The 25,207-nt window shown below is 39.3% G+C and overlaps 1 protein-coding gene across 1 annotated transcript in view; it reads right to left on the minus strand.

The window, feature by feature from the left end:
• Positions 1-25,207, minus strand: part of FBXO16 (F-box protein 16) — a 56,988-nt gene extending 31,781 nt beyond the window's left edge. The window contains exons 1-4 of the mRNA XM_047856549.1: positions 25,192-25,207; positions 23,032-23,331; positions 18,247-18,381; positions 9,947-9,982 (exon numbers count right to left, since the gene is read on the minus strand). Of these exons, the coding sequence (XP_047712505.1) occupies positions 9,947-9,982; positions 18,247-18,345 (135 nt within the window). The 5' untranslated portion in view covers positions 18,346-18,381; positions 23,032-23,331; positions 25,192-25,207. The remainder of the gene's footprint in view (positions 1-9,946; positions 9,983-18,246; positions 18,382-23,031; positions 23,332-25,191) is intronic.

The raw sequence follows: 25,207 nt of genomic DNA on the forward strand, positions 1-25,207 counted from the left end.
CAGCACAAAGCCCGATGTGGGGCTTGATCTCATGAACCATGCAATCACAACCTGGACTGAAATCAAGAGTTGAAAGCTTACCCAACTGAGCCACCCAGGCACCCTGGCAAGAATACTTCTTAATCAAAAACTATTCACTATTATAGATCTATTTAATGACCCAGGAATCTCAGTTTGCAGACTATAATTCAAGGACGGGAGGGTGAATGTAATAAGCAAGATAGAGTCACGCCTATCAAACAGTGACATAAGCAGCGAAGGGTGTTGCAGCTAAGACCAGATTTCACCCAAACCGGCACAGACTGGAAGTACTAAGAACTGATAAGAACCTGGAAGAACCAAGAGCTGATAATCACTAGAACCAGAAGAGGCCTGCAAAGGCCCAAGACTGATTAAACTTTCAAAAAAAATTTTTTTTAATGTTTATTTATTTTTGAGAGATATACAAAGCACAAGGAGGGCAGGGGCAGAGACAGAGGGAGGCACAGAATCTGAAGCAGCTGAGCTGTCAGCACAGAGCCTGACACGGGCTCAAACTCACAAACTGTGAGATCATGACCTGAGCTGAAGTCGCACATTTAACCAACTGAGCCACCCACGCACCCCAATTAAACTCCTTTCAAAAGGGGGGATTTCTACGGCAAACTGTCAGACTCTCCAGGCACTAACCCTTCAACTTCTGACCATATTTGAAAGGCAAATGCTGCCAAAGGCCCCTACTGATTGATCTTGAACATAACAGAGATTCCCACTTTTTGAACATAATAAGCAGTGTGAGCTGAGAGATGACCTAGACCGGACCGCGGCCTCACCCTAACTATGCACTTAGGGACTGACTGACTTCACATTTGGTTCATTAATTTCTTGCCCCCTGTTGTATCTTCTTTGTTGGGTGACTTTGTATTATGCTTTGTTTTGTGTGATGTGTATGAAGCTAAGTTAAATGGGTAGTGAATTGTCATTGAGTTTGGAATCCTGACATTGTCAAGACACAACTCCTGTAGGGGCCTTTATGGTGTGCTCATGGCAGGGAAGAAAAAGCCCAAAACCTCAACTTACAAATAAATGAATAAAAATCTATTCGTGTGTGAGTGTTCCCTGATTTCTATCCCTATTTCTGCACAATCCATATTTCCAACTCTCACAATACAGGACTTCTTTCCTTTTGGGATGGATTATTACATTGAAGAGAGAGAAGCCAGACCAGAATGACTGGGGCCAGGGGAAGGACCATGCCTGAGAAGCTGCATTGATCTATAAAATAAAGAACCAAAGGGGAAGTGTGAGGAGAAAGAAAAGCAGTAAGGTTTTGGCTTGTTGGGGGCTTGGGGGTTCAGACAGTCATTCATTGCCTTAGATAGCAATTAGAGAACGAGAGAGCTGAGGAATGAAGGAAGGTGTTAACTAGAAAACCACAGTACCAAAATGGAGTCACCTATGTTAAGGGCCCCACTTCAGCAAACCAAGATTTAATACCTAACCTAATTGCATATCATAAATTCCCCAGGAATATAACTTTAACCAGTCAACATGGAATTTCCCGGTTAGTACTAGGTAATTTACTGACAGATCCCTTCCATTCCACTTAGGAAGAAAACCTTGCCTAAAACAATGCATTCTTTGCTAGTAATTTTGTTTTTAGGCTCCCCCTCTACCTTTAAAAACCTTTCCTTTTCTACGGCTTGATGGAGCTCCTATCTGCTACATAGGATGCTGCCTGATTCACAAATTGTTCAATAAAGCCAATTTGATCTTTTAAATTACTCGGCTGAATTTCTGTTGTTTAACAAAAGGAGACCTGAGAAGTACTGCTATGAGTTTTAAACTGGTTCTGCTGTGATTTTCCTTTGAGACACAAAGTGAAAATTGGAATTCATTTTTAAAATGACTTATAGGCAGTGCTCTGTGGTTCTGTAGAAACTGAGCCACATGGGGACCCAGGATGATTATGGTTACAAAAAAATTTTTCATGAGATATTATTATCACTGCACAAAATCAGAAATAATCAAAAATGCCTAATAGAGGATGGCATTACAGATTGATGATGGGTTTGGTAATGAGACTATTGGAAGTCTTACTTCCAGTATTCTATTATTTCCAATACTCTTTGGAAATAAATCACTAAATTCCAACTCCACCACTAACAACCTATCAATTTCCTCATTTATACATTAGGAATAATTATATCTAAATGGTAGGGTTGTTGTGAGGATTAAATAATCTATGTATAAAATTCTTAATAGGATTTATGACTCATTATACATGGCAGCTTATTATAAAATACAAAGTGATGTTAAAAATAATGAGTATGTGGGTTAAATCAGTGTAAAAAGAATATATATGCAAACAATTAAATTAAAAAGCATAAAATTTTGTCTGTGCATTGGCAAGGATGGGAATTCCATTTAGAATGACGGAGGTTAGCTCATCTACTTTCATTGCTGCCCACAAAAAGAGAATGAGCTCAGCTTGAATAACAGTGATTTAAAATGAATGTAAAAGAACACCAGGATTATAAAGTGCTGAAGAAATCTATGAAAGAAAACATTAAAACATTTTCCTCTGGAGATTAAAAAGATAATTACATTGGTTTCTCATTTATTTCCCTGATTATAATGGTCAAAGGTAATTTATATCTGGCGTTGATAGGTGTTTTTTGCCTCGAGGGATTTTCCTTTCTAATTGTGTTTGTTTAGGCTAATACAAAATGAATTTGCATTCCTTGAACTCCTACCAATTGAAGGTGGGTTGATGACTCAGAAGAACGCTTCACAGTTGGGGGAAATCCCTTTGGAATTTAAAAGATGCTAGGAATAATCCAAAAAGTAAATAATCCATGGAAGAGTTAATTGTCCAGGAATTCGATAATCTCCTTTCAAGTAAAAATACCCATAACATTGTAGCCAGGGATCCAATATGTGAAATTTGGGGAGTAGCTAGGACCATTCTTCCATCCTGTATCACACAGATGGTACCTCCCTTCACAGTTAGTTCCTTTGTTTACATTATATTACATTAAATCAATTATGTTATGTTATGTTCTATCACAATTATATTTTATAATTATTTTAATGCCTTTTTACAGGGCTTTCTGGACTTAACAGAATTGTGAAAATCCTATGTTTGGAGTAGTTGTTCCAAGGATCCTTAATGCAGTTGCAGGACATCAGGACAGTTGCTACAGCCATCAGTTTCCACTCACCTCACACAGACTGGCAAAGAAAAGTTTACTGTGAGTGGGGGGGACAAAATGAAGAAGGTTTGTTATTTTTTGCTTATTGGTTATTTATCCCAATCTGGTTGAGTTTCTGAGTCCTGTTACCAAAAACTGACTTTCACAATTAAGGTATGGATACGTTATTATTCAAGAGTTTCATGGGGTGCCCGGGTGGCTCAGTTGGTTAAGTATCCAACTCTTCATCTCAGCCTAGGTCATGATCTCAGTTTATGAGATTAAGCCCCATGTTGGGCTCTGTGTGGACAGGGCAAAACCTGCTTGGGATTCTTTCTCTCCCTCTCTCTCTCTCTGCCTGTCCCCCGCTTGTGCACCCACCCTCTCTCTCTCAAAATAAATAAATAAACTTTTAAAAAGTTTCAAACAGGTACATATACAATTAAACATGAAAATCCTCTGTAACTGCTCCTCCCCATCTAATTGCATTCCATTCCCCAGAAATAACCACTATGCAATTCCACTTTAAGTTTATTTATATTTGAGAGAGAGAGAGAGAGAGAGAGCGCGCACACATAAGTGAGCATAGCAGGGGAGGGGCAGAGAGAGAGAGAGGGAGACATAGAATCCAAAGCAGTCTCCAGGTTCTGAGCTGTCAGTGCAGAGCTGATGTGGGGCTGGAACCCATGAATCATGAGATCATGACCTCAGCTGAAATCGGACACTTAACCAACTGAGCCACCCAGGTACCCACCGCTGTGCATTTCTATGCATTTGCATACACTTATAGCTATCAATAAAGAAACACTTAAGTAAATTAGAGTATACCTATCCTGTGGGATACTGCTAAGCAGTTTAAAAAGCAAACAGGGGGCACCTGGATGGCTCAGTTGGTTGAGCATCCAACTCTTGATTTTGGCTCAGTTCATGATCCTGGGATTGTGGGATCAAGCCCCTCATTGGGCTCTGTGCTGAGCATGGAATCTGCTTGAGAATATCTCTCTCTCTCTCTCTCTCTCTCTGTCTCTCTCTCTCCCCCTCATCCTTGGTCCCTCTCCCCTGTTCAGTCTTTCTCTCTCAAATAATATTTTAAAAAATAATAAAATAACAAACAAACAAGATATAGCCATAAATGACCTTATATTAATGAACCTGGAGCATATTGTTTTCTCATTCATTCATAGTATTTTCATTTTCTCATTTATCCATTCATTATAGCTATACCATGATCTACATACTCAATTTACTACCAATACCATTTAGGTTGTTTCCAATACGAAAGAAAGAAAGAAAGACCAAAAAAACCCAAAAACAAACCAACTGCAATATTCCAAAACATGCCTTTTCATGCCCTGTGTGACTATTTCTCTAGTACAGAAACACAGAAGTGGAATTACAGGTTCAGAGGACATTTGCCTTTAAAACTTTAATTGATCCTGTCAAATTGTCTTTTAAAAGTCTTTACCATTTTACAGTCCCTCCAATTGTGTTTAAGCATATCCTCCTACTCTCCAATAAATCCTTACTTATATCGAATATTATCTATCTCCTTAATTTTTGTCACATAGGCAAAGGGAGGGACTGGGAATCTCATTGTTTTAATTTGTATTTCTCTAATTTCAGTTTTTTGGCCATTTGTACATTTTTGTATATTTCTCATTCTTCTATTAGCTCATTATTCCATAGGAATATCTGTATTTTTCTTATTGATTTGTAGAAATGCTTTACAATCCTAGATATTAATCTTTACCTATCATGCAATTTACAAAATATTTTCTCCTGTTTCTCTTTTGAATTTCAGCTCTGATTACGGTTGTTGCCAGCAAATTAAAAGTGATGCCATCTACTTTTTTCAAATTCTTTATAACACATTCTTTTTGTTTGTTTGTTTGTTTAGATTTTATTTTTAAGTAATCTTCACACCCAACATGGGGCTTGAATTTACAACCCTGAGATCAAGAGTCACATGCTCTACTGACTGAGCCAGCCAGGCTTCCCCCTATTATTTCTGTTAACAATGCAGAAGCCGAGAAAAAGTTTGAGATGCTTTCTTTTCAACCAAAATAGTTCTGTGTTTGTTTTGGAGAGTTGTTTTTCTTGGGAGGCAATTGCCTTTTCTAACAAGGATTGAAGGGCAGAGAAGATTTAAGACATCAAGGATTAAGTAGTAGCAGGGAGCAAGTAAAGTAGAAGAGGTTTGCAGTTTCTCCTAATTATTTTGTTTGTTACTATACAAAATATCAGATAAGACTATGCACTTATGTATGAACAAAAATGACATTCTATGGCCAAATATATTTTGGATTATTATTGGATAGGTTTTATATTATGTCTTACTTCACAATGACCAGATTATTTTAAATTTTTCTAATGTTTATTTATTTATTTTTGACGGGGGGCGGGGGGGGGGAGAGAGAAGGAGGAAGGGAGGGAAGAGAGTGAGAGAGAGAACATGCACAAGCGGGGGAGGGGCAGAGAGAAAGAGAGACACAGAATCTGAAGCAGCCTCCAGGCTCCAAGCTGTCAGCAAAGAGCCTGATGCGTGGCTCAAATGCATGAACCATATGACCATGACTTGTGCTGGAGTTGTACGCTTAACCAACTGAGCCACCTAGGCACCCCAGTCCAGATTATTTTAAAAAATGACTTTACTTCTAATACTAGATTGCGCTTTAAAACCAATATTTGATCCCTATAATGAAAAGCCCAAGTAATGCTAAGTATTACTTAGTGTGGAATCCAACTCAGGGCTCAATCCCACAACCCTGGGATTATGACCTGAGCTGAAATCAAGAGTCAGACGCTCAACCGACTGACCTGCCCAGGCACCCTGGCACTGCATTTCTTATGTTATCAGTCTCATGGTTTTCCTGAAACATAAACAAAAAAAATCTAAAAACTAAAATGGAGATAGAAAATTAATAGGGCAAATTGGAAATAATCCCCTCAAACTCAATTCATGTGGCTTTTGTGGAGGTATATAGACTACCACATGACATAGTAAATTCGGGGTATAAGTTTGATGTTGGACAAAAGAGAAAAACCAGTAATTATCACTTATTCATTTAGAAAGTATTTATTAAATGTCTGGGCGTGTCAAGAAATATACGAAGAGCAAGATATAGAACTATGCCTTCCCTATATAAACTAGTCTATTGGAGAAGAGAGATAATTAGTGATCTTTGCAAATATATTTCTATCAGCTATGGTAAAAGAAAAGAATAAACAAAATATTTTTAAAGGTTTAAAGACCTTGAATTTTATACAGGGTGATATTAAAAATACTTAACAACTGGCAATCCCACCAACCATTCAAAAGCTGATCACACCAAACACTGGCTGAACTGGCCTTGGTTATATTAATTCAGGGATTTCCACTGGAATGATAGTGTAAAAACAGTTATTCTAAGTAAGTCTTTTTTTAAGTTGTTGGTGACAAGTATGAAGTTAGTTTTAAAATGTAAATAGGATATGAGAAAAACTCTGCTAGGTTTAAAATTTTTGTGTTTTTCACTTCTTAATTTTTAGCATATTTATAAAATTTTATTATTTTGAATAGGTAATACATTCATATGATTAAAAATATCAAAAGGTACAAAAGGCTATTCAGCTAAAGGAGTCCCTTCCACCTTGTCCCAGACTCATCCTTCTCCCTAGGGGAAACCAATGTTGCCTCTTTTCTTGTGTATCCTTCCAGATATACTATGTATATAAGTTTTAAAAATGTACTTAGGCTAATAAATATCCTAGACAGGAGCTTGTAGACCAACACAAAAAAGAATTGGTGACCAACTAAAACAAATAAGAACATTAAGACATAGTATTTATGTTAGTCTTAGTGCAATGGACTGAATGTTTGTAGCTCTCCAAAATTCATAGCTTGAAACCTAACCTACAAGGTGATGGTACTAGGAGGTGGGGCCTATGGGAGGTGATTAGGTCATGAGGATAAAGCCTTCATGAATGAGATTAGTGTCCTTAAAAAGGAGACCCCAGAGAGTTCTCTCCCCACTCCTGCCATGTGACGCTACAGTGAAAAGAAGGCCATCTATGAATCAAAAAGTGGGATCTTCCCAGACTGAATCTGCCATGCCTTGATCTTGGACTTCCCAGCCTCTAGAACTATGAGAAATAAGCTTCTGCTGTTTATATGCTACCCAATCTATGTAATTTGTTATAGCAGCCCGATCTTTCCTAAGAACTTTAGGCTGTTATAGCAGGCTAAAACTTTCCATTTTCCTTAGGAAAATGAGTTTCAGTAACTCATAGGAAAGGGCATCCTGTCCAGTTACATTCTAGTCAGAGATGCTCTCTTAAGGAAAAAGTGTTAGCGGTATGCTTAAAAATGGGGTATTTCAAGTACATTACATATAACAAGAGTTAGAGAAATCTAAGGATAGTTTTTTTTTTAACATTTATTTATTTTTGAGACAGAGAGAGAGAAAGCATGAACAGGGGAAGGTCAGGGAGACACAGAATCTGAAACAGGCTCCAGGCTATGAGCTGTCAGCACAGAGCCCGACGCGGGGCTCGAACCCACGGACTGCGAGATCCAGGCGCCCCGGATAGTTTTTTTTTTTAAGTAATCCTAATTTATTTTCTAAACTGAGATATAATTCACATGCCATAAAATTCGGCATTTTAAGTTTACAAGTCAGTGGCTTTTAGTGTATTCAGAAGGTTGTGTAGTCAACACTACTATCTATTTCCAGAACTTTTTTTTTTTTTTGAGCAGCAGGCAAAAGTTTAACAGAGTATAAGATTAGAAAAGAAGAATAGTAGAAAAGCTCTCCTTATAGAGAGGGGATATTTGAAAGTGAATGCCCCTCTTTTCTTCTTAATGTGTATTTATTAATTTTGAGAGAGAGAGAAAGAGTGAGCACATGCAGAGGAGGGGCAGAGAGAGAGGGAAAGAGAGGATCCTAAGCAGGCTCTGCTATCAGTGGCAGAGTCCCATGTGGGGCTCAATCTCACAAACCCATGAGATCACCACTTGAGTTGAAAGCAAGAGTTGGATGCCCAACCAACTGAGCCACCCAGGCGCCCCCAGAACATTTTCATTATCTCCCCAAAGAAAGCCTGTACCCATTAGAGTCATTCCCCCAGCTCTTGGAAACCACTAATCTATTTTGTGTCTCTATGGATTTGCCTATTCTGGACATTTCATATAAATGGGATCATACAGTATGCGGCCTCTATGTCTGGTTTTTTTCACTTAGCATATTATTATTTTTAAAAAATTTTTTCAATGTTTATTTATTTTTGAGGGGGGAGGTAGGGCAGAGACAGAGAGGAAGACACAGAATCCAAAGCAGGCTCCAGGGTCTGAGCTGTCAGCACAGAGCCCGATGTGGGGCTTGAACTCACAAACTACGGGATCATGACGTGAGCCAAAGTTGGATGCTTAACCAACTGAGCCACCCAGGTGCCCCTTACTTAGCATATTATTTTTAAGGTTCATCCATGTTGTAGCATGTATCATTACTTTATTCCTTTCTCCTACCTTTCAAAAAATTTAAAAATTTTCTTACCTTTAAAAAATTTTAGCAAAATAAATGTAACATAAAATTTACCATTTTAACCACTTTTAAGTGTACTGTTCTGTGGCATTAAGTACATTTACACTGTTGTGTGACCATCACCACCATCCATCTGCAGAACTTTTTCATCTTCCCAAACTGAAACTCTGTACTTGTTAAATAATAAGTCCTCATCCCTTGGTAATCTCTATTCTACTTGCTGTCTCTATGAATTTGACTACTCTAGGTACCTTATATAAGTGGAATCAATACAATAGTTGTCCTTTTGTGTCTGGCTTCTTTCACTTAGCATATTGCCTTCAAAGTTCATCCATGTGGTAGCAGGTATCAGGATTTCCTTCCCTTTTAAGGCTGAATAATAGTCTACCATAGAATAGATAACATTTTGGGGCACCTGGGTGGCTCAGCCAGTTAAGCATATGACTTTGGCTCAGGTCATGATCTCACGGTTTGTGGGTTTGAGTCCCGCATCGGACTCTGCTGACAGCTCAGAGCCTGGAGCCTACTTAGGATTCTATGTCTCCCTCTCTCCCTGCTCCTCTCCCCACTCATGCTCTGTCTCTCTCTCTCAAAAATAAATAAACATTTAAAATAAGTTAAAAAAAAAAAGAATAGACCACATTTTGTTTATCTATTCATCAGTTAATGGATATTTGGGTATTTACACTCTATTAGGAATAATACTGCTATTAACATTCATGTACACATTTTGGCATGACTGTATGCTTTCAGTTCTCTTGGGTGGTAGAGACAGGTGGGGCTCAGAGAGGAATCTGATGAGTAGTAAACACTGCTTAGAGATTGATCATGACCCAGGGAAGGACAATGACCACTGGGACTCTGTGTCTCCCTTGAGGAAAGGGTGAGAAAGTTTTCAGTTGTGTAAAGAATAGTGGTACCTTGTTAAATAAAAGCATAAAGTTGTTACAGCTTTCCTTTGGAAATTTAAATAGAGGCAGAAGGGTGTAGATGGATGCTAAGCAGCTCAATGGATGAACCGTGCTGGTTACTAAGTGGTCGTCTCATATCCCAACTCACCTTTCTGAACGCTGTTTTGTGAGAGATGGAACCCTACTTCATGAGTGTAGAACCTAACCGATTCACACAGATGGTACCAGTTAAATTTCTCAGGCAATAAGTGTTCAGTTATGTTTATGCTCAAACTGAATTCTTTGGGCTCTATGATAATGTGACATAACATAACATTGAAGTAACTATATTTTGAATGGTTACCCATTTTCCAAGCAGAGCTCTTCTTTCTTCAAATACCTGCAATAAATAAAAAAGAATGGAATGGTTTTATATTTCATGGTTCAAAATACCCATTGTAAGAAAGACATCATTAAAGTATCAATAAATAAAAATTGACAGTCTTTTGACTGTACCAACTGAGTATAAAAAGACAGATTTCATTCCTGAGAGGGTACTTTAGTTATTTTTAACTTGGGGAAGGTATCATTTTTTTCAGTTTATCCATGGGGAATAATTCATCTTAAAGAAAAAGTAATCCTTTTTTTAAAGGCAAGAAATAAGAAAAGAATGGAATTGTAAAGTGAAATCAATTTTAGAATTTGAAAAGAGATGAAAGACCTGATAAAGGAAAAACAGGAAAATGGAGATCCTCCCCCAAATATCAACCGTACGAGAACCTGTGAAATTTATGAATGAGCAGCTCTGTTTTTATATCTTGGTATGTACACCCCTCAGTGGGTGTACCTGCACTGAAATGTCTGTGGGCTTAGAAATGTGTTTATGTACACCTCTGGACATACAAGTCAGTGTTTATCTGTATAGGTTTGTTATTATAGACTATTTAGGACAGAAACCACGTCTGATCCATTTTTTACATTTCCAGTATAGAGTGCAAAGCATATTACAGATACTCAGATACTTGTGTTTGCTGGATAATGAATATCCTTATGGATGTATCAGTGCAATGTGGATGGATTTATATATTAGTACAGAGGTGTTTTTCTGAGCATCAGTCATGTGTGTATTGTTTTTTTAAAATTTAATCAATTTATTTAAATTCAAATGAGTTAACATACAGTGTAGTATTGGTTTCAGGAGTCATGTGTGCATTAGAATGAATGAGGGAAGGAGACTGATGTGAGAATGTGTGGCAGAGGAGGGTGTTATGGAGACAGGAAGCAAGGGAGAGTCATGAGCAGACATGAATGTCTCTCTCACTCCTACACACACCCCCACTGGCAGCTTTCAAAATTGGGATTGATGTTTCTCCCTTCCTCTTAGCACTGCCTAGATTTTCCAGCCCTGTAAGAATGTTCCCCCTTGGAGAGAAGCTAAGGCCTATTTCTTCCCTTTTTGCGGAGGAGGGTGAGGAGCTGGTTTTATGTTCTAACAGATAATGCTTTCCTTCCTTTTTTAGACTCTCAAACTCTAGTTTCAAAGGGCATAGGAAAATAAGAATTGAAATAATCAGTCCAACAGAAACCTCATGGCCTGTGAAACATCGGTTTTGCTCCTGGCCAGAAGATCTCACACATCGCAGGTAAACACTTTTTGCACATTAAAGAAGAAGAAAAAGAATGCCCTTCTCCCCTTCCCCCTGTTAACTGTCACCTGGGCTATTAGGACTCTCAAATAATGGCAACAGATAAACTCAGGATTTCTAGATGAAAACAGAAGAGAACCTATAGAATACAGAAGATTTAAAAATCTGGATTCAAATATTTCCTGGACTCTCGCCCTCTATCTAACCAAAGCCTGTCAATCATCTCTCGCCCAATCCAAGTCACCAGCACCAGCACTTCTCTGATATCTAGGGATCTGGCTCCTCTCAACTCATATTCCACTTACAGCCCACACTCCACTTGGGGTTTATAGGGTTTGCTATGGCTGTCTAGTTGCTTCCAGTCATTTTATGTTCCCATGTGGATTACAGATTTCTCTATAATCTGTATGGGTTGCATGGCAGGCCCTCAACGAGCATCTGCTGATTGAACAACAATAAAAAAGCTTCAAAAGTCATAGAATTTTAGAGCTAAAAGGAATCCCTAAGAGCTTTTCATTTCCTTATGTTAGAGAGGACAAGCAGAGGCCTGAAGGATTACATTTATAATCTTTTAAGAATCACTGGTTCCAGTCTGTCTGTTCAGCTCAACTCTGTACTGGGTTCCTCACTAAACCTTGGTCTCCCCTGTCCTGACTCCCAGCCCTATTTTCACAATGAACTGCTGCCCATACTTGGGCCTTACAGTGGGAATAAGAAAAGGTTAGATTCCAAGACCACAACCTCCTTTCAAAAGAAGGATGAGATGACCATCATGATGCCCAATGACAATACGGGGCATTTGGAAACAAAGGGGCACTGACTTGAAGGGGAGAGAAGAGTCAGCAAGAAGGTAGGAGGAAAGGAATGGGGTGGGAGGTGGGGAGTGTCACTCAGGCTAAAACAATAGTCTTTAGAGGGCCAATGACCAAGTCTAAGCGGGTCCAAGCAAATCCAGTTCTTACCAAAGGCATCTAGACCCAAGTAGAAACTGATGGGAATGAGTGGGGAGAGGAAAACCACTAGACAAGCTCAGATATGGTTCTTGTTCTACCCTTGCAAGAAATATAATTTGGGACATGCTATTTGTCAGGTCCTCGGTCAGACTCAGAATCTTATACTCTCTGGTTTGGAGCAAGTCTTCATTCCCAAGATTTGCAATCAGGTTCATCGTCTTAAAGAGCTGGAAAACAAAGTACTGACTCAAAATAGAAATATTAAAATGGATCTTCTTTCCTCGCAGAACACTGCAGTCTGTTTATATCACAGTTTACTCAGAGCCTGCTGTTAAGTCAAAATCCTACGGTTGTATTTTAGTCTGTTGACACTGAAGTTACATATTTCACCATGTGACATCATTACAGTGTAGGAGTAAGACATTTAGGGGCTCCTAAATTATGACTGATTGATGGCAACTAGGTGTTTTTCTCAGAACACCCTTTTAACATGTACTGTACTACATTTGTAAACCGTACTTGAAAAGAAATGTTGGTTACTTTCAATTAAAACGCTAGATGGGGGCGCCTGGGTGGCGCAGTCGGTTAAGCGTCCGACTTCAGCCAGGTCACGATCTCGCGGTCCGTGAGTTCGAGCCCTGCGTCAGGCTCTGGGCTGATGGCTCAGAGCCTGGAGCCTGTTTCCGATTCTGTGTCTCCCTCTCTCTCTGACCCTCCCCCGCTCATGCTCTGTCTCTCTCTGTCCCAAAAATAAATAAAACGTTTGAAAAAAAAAAATTAAAAAAAAAAACAACGCTAGATGGTGGAGCGCCTGGGTAGCTCAGTCTGTTAGGCATCTGACTCTTGGTTTCAGCTTTGCCTCGTATTGGGCTCTGCACAGACAGTGCAGAACCTGTTTGGCATTCTCTCTCTCCTCTCTATCTCTGCCCCTCCCCTGGCTTGCGCGCGCTCTCTCTCTCTCTCTCTCAAAAATAAATTAAATGAACTTAAAAAAAAAAAAAGCAAATTAAAAAAAAAACACTAGATGGCAAAGAAATGTGTATGTTTAAAACATTCTTCCTCTCAAAAATCATAATGCCTAAATTAATTTGAAATCTGTTACATTTGCCTATGCTGATCATGCTATTTTTTAGACACCCAAATTTGAATTCAATCTCTCTGCTTAAAGTCTGCTGTGAAGTTAAAATCCCGTGACCCAATGAGCACCAAGTGTTGTATGAAAGTGTTGAATCACTATATTGTACCCCTGAAACTAATATTACACTGTATGTTAACTAACCGGAATTTAAATAAAAACTTAAAAAAAAGTCTATGATCCTGTTTCAGTCTGAAATAGTTATGTCTTTTACATTTTACTACAGAATTGAAGAAAGACAAAATTAAAACAAAAACAGAAAACAGGACCTCAAAATTACCGTGGTCATTGATGACAAATGCCCTGTTTTAGAAGTGTAGAGGGGCACCTGGATGGCTCAGTGGGTTAAGCGTCTGATTTTTGGTTTTGGCTCAGGTCATGAACTCATGGTTTGTGGGATCAAGCCCGGTGCTGGGCTCTGCACTGACAGCGTAGAGCCTGCTTGGGTTTCTCTCCCTTTCTCTCTCTGCCCCTCCCCTGCTCATGCTTTCTCCATCTCTCAAAATAAATAAACATTAAAAAAAAAAAAAGAAGAATTTCTTTCCTTGAAATTATTGTGTGGACACCTTCTGGCCAGCTGTATTCTTGGTATCTGTTTTTTAATACCTTTTGCACAGTTAGAATGTTAGATCTGGAAGCAACCTCCAAGGTAATCTGGTCGAACATACTCATTTTATTTTTTATTTTTTTTGAACATACTCATTTTATAAAGGATGATGGTAAAACCCAGAGAAAGTAAGTGACTTATTCAAGTCATGCAGGAAATTATCGGTGATCTGAAACCAGAATTTCCAATTCACAGAGTTACTGTTCTTTATTTTTATTTACATAATTTTAAAATTGTTTTAAGATTTGTAATTTTATTGCACTATGTAAAGCAAAAAATGAAAGCTTTCATTTTACAGGACCACCTCCCCCAGTGCCATCCACCTCTTTGGGGGAAATGACTATTAATAGTTTGGTATACCCATATACAAATTTTGTGTGTGTCTATGCACATTTATATAAATAGATACATATGTGTATATACACATGCAAAGATTTAAAAAAATAATTTTACTCCAAACTAAAATCTAACTAAACCGAAAAGTAATTTGTGGTAAAAAATGAGAGCTCTAAAGAACAAAATAAATATTATCTCTAGAAATTATCATTTCTAGACAAAAGCTTTTCAAAGACCAAGATAAGACAATGTAATGCTTGCTGTGATGTACTGCCCTGGGTTTATTCCACCTGTTGGGGAGTGCTGCTGGCTGTTAACCATGAGGTTGAGAGCTCTGCTTTGTCCAAGGTCAGGCTCTTCCATGGGGCAGCTAGCATCTACTGAATGGTCGGTGTAGAAGTGTTTGTATGTGATTTCTACACCCAGTGTGGGACTCCAACTCATGACCCTAGGATCAAGGGTAGGATGCTCCACTGACTGAGCCAGCTAGGCACTCCAGTATGGAAGTATAAAGGCTGGTGGCTACAGTGCCAGGCCTCAAACTTGCGACCTTTCTCCCTTCTCCTCCCTTTCTCCCCTCACCTACCTCTACTCCTTTCCCTTCCTTAGTGCTGATCCAGAAAGCCTTCCACAGTGGATGCTCTATATGCTATACCAGAGTCTGCTTCTCTAGTAAACCAACCTGCAACAGGCAATCAGGCAACTAAGATACTTTTTTTCTCCATAGCTGCTAAATCGATCAAGACTTCCAATTTTTCAAAGAAAATTTCTGAAAATCAAGGCATCCAACAAATATGTATTTCAATTCAAGTCACTTTTTCACATATGTGTAAAATCTTCACAATTCTACGTGGAAACAGATTTCAAATCTAAACATTGAACTTTTAGGGGGGAAAGCAGAGAAGCTGTTATATAAACTGTTGGAAAGTTAAGAACATTTACAAACAGGTGCTCAATAAACAGTTGTTGAGCTGAATAAAAAATACTCCCAATAGACTTGTGTTCATGGCCAGATGAAGGCTGGATTTCTCTCTCTCATTCTCTGCCTTCCTTTTGTTTCTCCTGGTCCCTCCTTTTATTCTATGTCTCATTCTTCTTTCCTCACTTTTTAAAAAATCTTTTTCCTTTTCAGTCTCTCTCCCTTTTATTTCTCACTGTTCTGATTGCTGTGCTGGCTGCTTATCTGTCTCCCAAAGTCACTCAGGTTTCACACCAGAAGAGTAGAAACAGGAAAGTACTGAACAGGAGGGGTCAGGACTGAAGCTCTTGCTTTGCCAGAGTGATTAGCACATCAGTTAGGTTTAGAGGGCAAGGGTCAAATCCAGACTAAGAAAGGAGGGATTTAGGGACGAGAAGGCAAGAGAGTCAGTTGAAGGAGGTCCCAGGGAGGATGACTGAATTCTGACTCCATCTTTTGTGCTTCAGGAATGTTATCAGGCACTGGAAATACAGAGAGAAAAGACAGAATCTCAACTCAACACATTGCAGTTGAGTGGGAAAGTTGGTAAACAGTGATGAGAGCAAAGAAAAGCAAGCAGGAGAAGGCTTGCCAGAGAAAATCGTATTGGAGTTAGTGCTTAGAGGGGGCAACAATGGCTCATCTGGAGGCCACTTAGTTAGCCTGGACATAGGATGGGAGGAAGCAGTGGCAGGGGTAGGAACTGAGAGGTTGGTTGAGGTCAACTTAAGAAAGATCCTCAATGCTATGTGTAGGGGTTTGGAATTTACTCTTTGGAGCAGGGTGTGTTATCAGTTTTACATAATAGGATTAGCTTGGTATTTTACTTTAAAATTTTATTTATGTTTCTTTTAATTTTTTTAGTTTGTTATTTTAGAAAAATCATCCTGGGGCCAGTGCAGAAGATGGACTGGTAGGACTAGAGGGAGTGAAGCCAGTTAGGGGTTACAGCACTGCATCAGGCAAAGGGTGATGAGAGTGTAAACTGACAAGATGAAGCTGGAGGCATATAGATGAATAATGGAGAGAGGCCTGGATGAAAAGGAAGTCTCCTAGAACTTGAAAATGAATTGGATATGGAAATGAGGGGGTGCTGGAAGACATACCTCCCTAGGCCTCCCTCTCATACTCCTAAATGTGTTGGAATACTGAGAGTCATTGCTCTTTCCTTGGGCCATTTCTCCAAGTTATGTTTGGAGCAAGGCAACTTTGAGTAATGAGGTACTGTCTCCTTTTGGGACCAAGAGCAGACTTGCTTACTGCTTACTACAAAAGCAATGGATTCCTTCCAAACTAGTACAGCCACTCTGGAAAACGGTATAGAGGTTCCTCAAAAAATTAAAAACAGAACTACCCTCTGACCTAGCAACTGCACTACTAGGTATTTATCCAAAGGATACAAAAATGCTGATTAAAAGGGGCACATGACCCCAATGTTTATAGCAGTGCTATCGATGATAGCCAAAGTATGGAAAGAGCCCAAATGTCCATTGACTGACAAATGAATAAAGAAGATGTGGTATATACATATACAACAGAATATTACTTGGTGATCAAAAAGAATGAAATCTTGCCATTTGCAACAATATAGATGGAATGAGAGTGTATTATGCTAAGCGAGATAAGTCAGAGAAAGACAAATATCATATGATTTCACTCATATAAGGAACGTAAGAAACAAAACAGATGAACATAAGGGAAGGGAAGCAAAAATAAGACAAAAACAGGGAGACAACCCATAAGAGACTCTTAAATACAGAGAACAAACTAAGGGTTGCTGGTGGGGTGTTGGGTGGGGGCATGGGCTAAATGGGTGATGGGCATTAAGGAGGGCACTTGGGATGAGCACTGGATGTTATATGTAAGTGATGAATCACTAAATTCTATTCCTGAAATCATTATTACACTATATGTTAACTAACTTGGATCAAAAAAAAAAAAAGAAAGAAAGAAAAGCAGTGGGTTTACTGTTCCTCAGTAAGAGTTTGTGCTACAAATCCATGGTGTGTAGTATTTTTCTGGGTCTTCTATAGCATTCTTGTGGGACAAGGTGGGCAAGAAACGATGCAAACATGATGCTACAGCTGCTTGCTGCACTGTGAGTAACAAAGTTCTTTGTCTCTCCAAGAATCTTGTGTTTTACTATGAAACAGTAATGTCTTCTATGCCATCAATAACAGGCTAAGTTATGAGCTTGTAAATTGGGGAAAACCAACCCAGAGCTGGCAGGGAGAAGGATGATTTCTGGCTCGAGTGACTTGGTGTAAAGTGATGCCTTTTACCAGGAGGAGGAACTGGTGTGTAGGAGCAAGATAATGAAGTCAGTTTTATTGATTTTGATTGTATTTTACTGCCAACGAGGTGTGGTCCTTGGAATAGGTATTGATAATAGGAGCTCACAGGCCTGTTGGTAAATTCTGCCTCCAACTGAAGCAGGAATGGAAATCCCCAGAGGCTGGCTAATCTCACACCCCAGCATGATACTCAGCTTCCCATCTCTGCAATCCTTTGGTGTATTCTACTCGTGCTTCCCCAGAATGCAGGTAAGAAAGAAACTTTTTAGGAGAAGCTAGTAATGTGAGTCATCAGTTGAGATTTACTCATTTTATTTATTTGGTTAAATGTCCACCATTATCCAGTAACCGCAACTATAGCAAGAAAATCTTTTGGGGGAACTCCTCACAGAGTACCCTCTTCTCTTTCATTCCTGGCTATTCCAGCAGAGAACCAGTGATGGGAGAAAAAAGGCACTTGGGATGAGAGAGAGAGGAGCAGCGACAGTAGAGGAAAGAGCAAATCTAAGACATTTTCATCATGGGCAAAGATTCTGTCTACAACCAGCTTTGCCCATATAGCAAGAGCTCAATAAAAGCTTTTGGAAAAAATCCTACATCTGTCTTTTATTTTAACCCATTACACAATCCTAAACAATTCCTGTTCATATTTTGATAACTAACATTTTTATACTCCCCACCCCCCCCCCAACCTTAAGGCATGGATTCATTGATAAAATAGCTCTGGTCACTTACCCGGTCATTCAAAAGCTGATGGTTTAGGGGTGTCCAGGTACTCATCTTTGTCTGCATTTTGGGGCCATCTATGCTTTTTGGAGGTGCAAATGCCATCATGAAATAACTGAATACTTTCCATAAGAAAAACCATACCTATCAGAAGAAATGAATCATATAATCTTCAGAATATGAAAAATACTAATACCATACCATCTTTTAGTATGTTGAAAGAGGGAAATGGGGGGAAGAACATTTACTGGGATCATTTTACATGTCAAGCACTTTACATGCATGCTTAATTAAAGCTCACGACAATCTGGTGAGGTTGTAGATTTTAGCCCATTTTACACATGAAGAAAATGAGGCTCACCGAAGTTACACACCCTGCCAAAGTTTACAGAAGCAGGAACTGCTGGAACTAGAAATCAGATCAGGTCTGTTTAAAATCATTCCCAGGTAAAAATATACCCCATTTGCCGGAAAGAAGTATTTTAACTTATAAAATCATAGTGCAGTATAAAGCACTCCATCTTTGCCCCTGTGTCTTTCTTCCTCTCCTCCTTCTGATCTCTAAGTAACAAGGGTTCTAGCTTGACACCATATTTAAGAAGTAGAATGGTGTAAGGGCACCTAGGTGGTGCAGTCAGTTAAGTGTCCGACTCCTGCTTTTGGCTCAGGTCATGATCCCAGGGTTGTGGGATCAAGCCCTGTGTCAGGTTCTGCGCTGAGTGTGGAGCCTGCTTGGGATTCTCTCTCATTCTCTCTCTCTGCCCCTCCCTGCTTATGTGCACTTTCTCTCCCTCTCTCAAAATAAATAAATTAAAAAAAAAAAAGTAGAATGGTGTAATGGACAAAGCCAAGCCTTTAGAGATGGACAGATTTGGGTTGGAAAATGTGCTATTTTTAGATGCCCAGTATATGTCTGCCTTCATTTGATTAAAACCCTTTAGGGGTGCCTGGGTGGCTCGGTTGGTTGAGTGTCCTGCTTCGGCTCAGGTCATGATCTCACGGTTTATGAGTTTGAGCCCCATGTCGGGCTCTGTGGTGACAGCTCGGAGCCTGGAGCCTGTTTCGGATTCTGTGTCTCCCTCTCTCTCTGCTCCTCCCCTGCTCGTGCTCTGTCTCTCTCAAAAATAAATAAACATTAAAAAAATTAAAAAAGAAAACAAACCCTTTAATTTCCATGAAGAATTACTTTCTTCTCATTGTTTAGAGTCTGCTGGGTTGGTTCATCAAGGTGGCTTCCCCTTTCCCAGGCAAGATGGGGTCATAAGACCAAGCTAGGCCAGCTGGACTGGTGCTAGTTCATCCTTACCTAACAACTGAAGGGTTGTTCACAACAGCACTGATGTTCTGTTAATTTGCTCCCACTGCCTCACCCCTCAGAAGCCCCCTGTCTTTTCTTGTCCATTTTGTGAGCCACCTGATATTCTTGCAATAGATTTCCTCTTTCACTTATTTGCTTCATTGAAAATATTACATTTGCTTACATTAAAAAATTACAAAACTTTTTACCTCATACAAGTTTGATCCTGGCTCTAAAACCTACTAGCTGTATAACTTTTTACAAGCTATTTGATCTATCTGAGCATTTTATTAAAAATGTTTATTTATTTATTTTGAGAGACAGAGAGAGAAGGGTAGGGGCAGAGAGAGGGAGAGAGAGGATCCCAAGCAGGGTCTGCACTGTCAGTGCAGAGCCCAACTTGGGGCGTGAACTCATGAACCATGAGATCATGACTTGAGCAGATATTAAGAGTTGGATGCTTAACTGCATGAGCCACACAGGGACCCCCAATCTATGTGAGCATTTAATCTATCTGCATCTACCATCAACCACTGTTTTGAAGATTAAACTGGTCCAGCAGAGTGTCTGACAGATGAGCGGTCTCAAGAAGTGGTAGCTTCCTTGCAACATTTCTTAGAACTTCCTGTCATTTACAGAGTGTCTCGAAACCCATTAGAGAGCCATAGCAAAATATTTTAAGGTGGAAACCATTTGAAGCAGACTGATGGTAGTTTCAATATATATCCTCAGTGTTTCTGTTTGCTTCTGCCTTCCTTGTTCTTTAAAGATGGGTTGCATATTAAAAAGCAGTAGTGACCGAGGAAGCTAGGGCTTGCGTGCCTGATTTATGGGCTCCAAAAATTATTCTACGGTAGCAAAGGCTGGACAATTTGGACAATTAAAAAAAAAACACATTACTTTTCGGCTGATATGGGGCTCCCCCAAATGCTAGATCTGAAATCTTTGAGGTTTTCACTCGACAGGTAATATTCTCTTAGGGTTGAGTTATAGCTGAAGAGAAAGCCAATATTTTAAAACCACAAGGTCATCATTACACAATTCCTTCTTGGCAGTAGCCTACTGCCACCATACCACTGATATAAAGAGGACCCAGATCAGCACTCACGTTCTTCCCTACCTCTAACAGCTAATTATCTGAGTCACACATGTTTAGCCAAATTGCAAAAGGTATAGGAAATTATTTCATTACAGTATGATTAATTGGCAGCTATAAAAGTACATGAGTGGGCAAATTATAGATACAAAGCATGGTCTCGGAGCCTAGATCCGCCCAGTTAAAAATTACATATTTCTTTTTGTATTGTTCTTATTTATGTCTGACCTTTTTTCTCTTTAAACCAGTTGTTATTTTTAATCTTTTTTTTTGAGGGCCATAAAGATATTTGAGAATATAATAACAGCTAGGAATCCTTTTTGTAGAAAAATGCACATGAATATAACATTTTGCTTACCCCAGGTGAAAAATTCCTGCTGTAAGCTGAGAACTTTCCAGTTTGTATAGGAAACAAGCTAGGTACAATTTCTGAATTAGGGCAAAGTAACTTCTCTTGGGCCTCCTTAAGGCCCTGCACTGGCTATTCTCTTTTTCCTGGTGCCTAACAGCTAGAAATTATTTAAATTAGCTTCTCTTCAATTAACTTGGCTTTAAGGAGATAGGTCTGGCCAGGAGAAACAGCCCTCTTGGTAATACAGTTCTGCTGAAGCATTCAAATAGGGTTGTCCTGCCCTTGCCTTCATCATTATCCTTTTGTGTTTTTTTCCTCCTCCTTCCATTCCAGATGGGCAGCATACATATCTGCATGCACACACATGTTCATGGTATAAACACTCAGTACTATTACAATGACAGACACTTGTATATAACATGCACAAGAAACAACTATCCCCACTCTTTCAGCAAGACAAAGCAAGTTGTCTTCCTCTCCTTACACATATAAAGCTTGCTGTTGTGTGTGTGTGTGTGTGTGTGTGTGTGTGTGTGTGTGTGTGTGTGTGTTGTGACCTCTTTCCACCTTAATTGCTATCCTGGAATGCTGACCTTTAAGTTTTCTTTGAATAAAAAGGAAGATAGAGGGTCTTTGGCCCTAACCCCCCAATGTATGGTATGGTTCTAGTTCCATGTCCAACAGCAAGGATGGGTCCTCTGGTAAAGTTACAGTGGTCACAAATCTCCAATCCCATTTTCTGAGCCATTCGTCACACTGTCACCATTATTCAATTATACTAAGGACTCATTAGCCCTGAGTTAGGGGGTACAAAGATAAGAGTCTCTGCTTTAATATACCATGCAATCTACTGTCAGAAAGCGTTGCTTTTTTGTTTTATTTTTTATAAATAAAAATTGTATGTAATTAAGATGTACAACTTAATGTTTTGGTGTATGTATATATTGTGAAATGATTACAAAGTATTATTCATCCATCATCTCCCATAGCTACCATTTGTGTGTGTGTGTGTGTGTGTGTGTGTGGTGAGAACACTTGAGATCTACTCAGTAGGTTTCAAGTATAAAACATTATTATTAATTATAGTCACCATGCTGGACATTAGATCTCCAGAACTTACTCATCTTATAACTGAAAGTTTGTACCCTTTGATCAATGTTTCCCCATTTTCCCCATCCCCCAGCCTCTGGTAACCACCATTCTACTAATGGAAGTATTTTTTGAAGGACCAGTTGATTGTGTCACTTTTCAGCTCAAAAACCTTCAGACGCTCTCTGAGGGCTACAGCATAACCAGACTCCTTAGCATGGAAGTCTAGGTCCACTAAGAATTTACCTCAATTGACCTTTTCGGCCTCATCTCCCAGCCCCTCACACCATGCACTATCCACCCAGACACACTGAACTTTGGTACAAAACAACTAGTACAAAATTCTGAGGCTTCTTGGCTCATGTCATTTTCTTACATTGCTCACCTGAATCTGAATCCCAGTACTACATAATTGGTACTCAAATATTTGTTAAATCAACTGAATGAATACAATAGTGGGGAAGCAGTTTAAAGACAAAAACTAATAGGAATGTAGGATAAAACTCAGAACATTATGAGTTGAGCACTGGAATTATACTCAAGGTTATCGGATTTTTATTTGGAATACACAGAGAATAAGATTGAGTTTCTCTGCCAACACACAACTCATTGTGCACTGCAGTATCATCAGAGAAGAAGATCTCAGATAGTATCAGGAAATTATCAGGCAACAAGGTATAGTCAGATTTAAATACGAATTCATCTTTCATTCAACTGGGTAGAGACAAAGCAAAAACTATACTGCAATACAAAGAGCGAGTGTTTGCTAGGTATAGAAATAATTAATTGTTGTTGTTAATTTCGCAAGTATGAGGCATCTGGTACTTTAACTGCAGCTGAAACGGAGCGAAATGTAATCCCCACGAACACTAACAAGGCTTGTGAGAGGCCCAGGAGGATCTTAGAATGGAGCTCTCAAAAAAGTCTCCATCTTTTTCATGCACTGCCCACTGCTCTCACCTCTTTAGCTCATCTCCTTCTTCAAGCCTCAAGCTCTGGTGTTGCCATGGCAGCTTTTCCTTTGACTCTGTCCAGCCCCCACCCTTCTTTCCAGTCAGTAGTCCAATCACCATCTATAAATCCTTTCGCTGGCATCCGGGGTCTCTTAGGCAACAATGTGTGGTCTCTTGATTGGCCAAGAGATTCAGAAGGGCTGGCTCCAAAATTGGGCACACGGATAAAATTAAAAAGCAAGAGCGCAAGAGGTTGGGAGGGGCTGCAATCTCCCAATATAATGCTGGGAGGAAAATGCATCTGATCCTGAAACAAACAGAATTGACAAGCACTCAAGACATATTTGTGTTCCAAATCAGGACAACCAACTGAGCATGCCCAATTATATTTCTCTGGTCATTCCGAGGCTCCGAAATGCAAACTCCACTTTTCCAGGTTTTAAGAGTGGCCAACAGGTAAAAGAGGGTAGGAGGAAAAAGAATTCGCGACTGGTTCAATTAAAGAAAAGCACCTGCAAAAGGAAGTGAGAGGATACGGGAAAATTGCCCAACACACAAATTCACAAATGCTTCATCCTGAATTTCAAGAGGAATTCAGGCTGACTGACAGATACACCAGAGAACCAGCAGATGGCATGGCTTAATAAGAGTAACTCCAAATTTAGAAAATTTTACAATCCAGTCTAATTAAATTTATTGAGTACCCACCACGTAATAAAGGGCAGGGTGAGAACACAAGGATAAAAAAATGAGGAAGACTGGAAGATGCAATGTGTAAATACCTAATATAAGGCCCACACTGACAACTGTTGTGATAGAACTTATAAACAAGTGCTAGAAAACAACCAAAAATTCAAAATTTCAGAAGGAGCTCCATGATAAATATAAAGCAGTTCCTATGGGCAGCAAGCAAAAACAACAACCAAAAAATCCCAAAAACAAACACAAAACAAAAAAACCCCAAAACTTCACTACCTTACATTCCTAAAATAGATAAGAATATATTCTCCTCCAACTTAAATGTAAACCTATGTTTGTATTGTGTTTTGTAGTTTTGAAATCGGCAACATTTGCATACCTCCAGCTTAGGAGAGTGAAGCTCATAGAGATTGTTGCTTTCCTTGACTTAACAAAGGGTCTGTGAGTGGCCAAACTGAAATTAGAACCCAGGTTGTTTGAATTCCAGCCTTGTGGTTTTTCCACATGATCAGGTTGTATATAAATGAGTAAACAAAGCCTTTGGTGGGGGGTGGAGACCTCGGGGGAGGTAGTAGATGCAATACTAAATTACCATGTGCAGCATTGCCAGTTAACATTTATGGTTTCAAAACGGGTTCATCAAGAGACCAGTTTTAACAACATTCCGTTTGAGTGCTATGTCTCTCTGCGAAGTTCTCACTCATTAAAGACTTTCTATTGGTGGTTACAACATGGAATGAAAGAGAGATGGGATAAAAGAAACCATCTCATGTTACCCCTGTTTAATTTGAATAATCTTATACGTGAAAATAAGCTCCCTTTTGACTATCCTCTCAACCAGCACTCTCTAGGCTTCCTCTTGTCTGGCACCTGATCATCTAACTGAAGACACTCCTTACCTTCTGTTCTGAATGACAACATTCAGGCTATATTCACAGTGAGCACATCAGTTCAATGTCTGAAATACTTCAACATTACTTCAAACATAAAGAAAAATGTAGAGACTACATAGAAACACCCTTGTATCCCCACCAAAAATTTAAAAAACATTAACATTTTCGTTTCATGTGTGTGATTAACTGTTGAAGCCCCCTTTTGTACATTTTCCAGATCTTATTTCCCTCCCCGCTTGCCTAGAGGCAACCACCATCTATGAAATTGGTGTGTAGCCTCCTTTTCCAGTTTTTATGCTTTTTATAGATGCATGATCTCAAACAATATGGCTGTTTTTAAAGCGATACTATAATTTACATATCTTGTAGTTCACTTTTTTCAATGTTATATTTTGGAGATTTAATCATGTTGACACACGCAGTGATAATTTCTACATCACTCTCACTTCCCATGTGAGCTATGATATGTCCTATGCCTCACAGTTTTCACAGGATGGTGTGCAAACTGCATAAAAGTACATCTAGCTGCACATCTTCAGAGGTTCTGCAGGGACAAGGGATGTGGAAGTACATACCGCATACACTATTTGC

This window comes from Prionailurus viverrinus, chromosome B1 (assembly GCF_022837055.1).
Source record: "Prionailurus viverrinus isolate Anna chromosome B1, UM_Priviv_1.0, whole genome shotgun sequence".
In the NCBI taxonomy this organism is placed as follows: domain Eukaryota; kingdom Metazoa; phylum Chordata; class Mammalia; order Carnivora; family Felidae; genus Prionailurus; species Prionailurus viverrinus.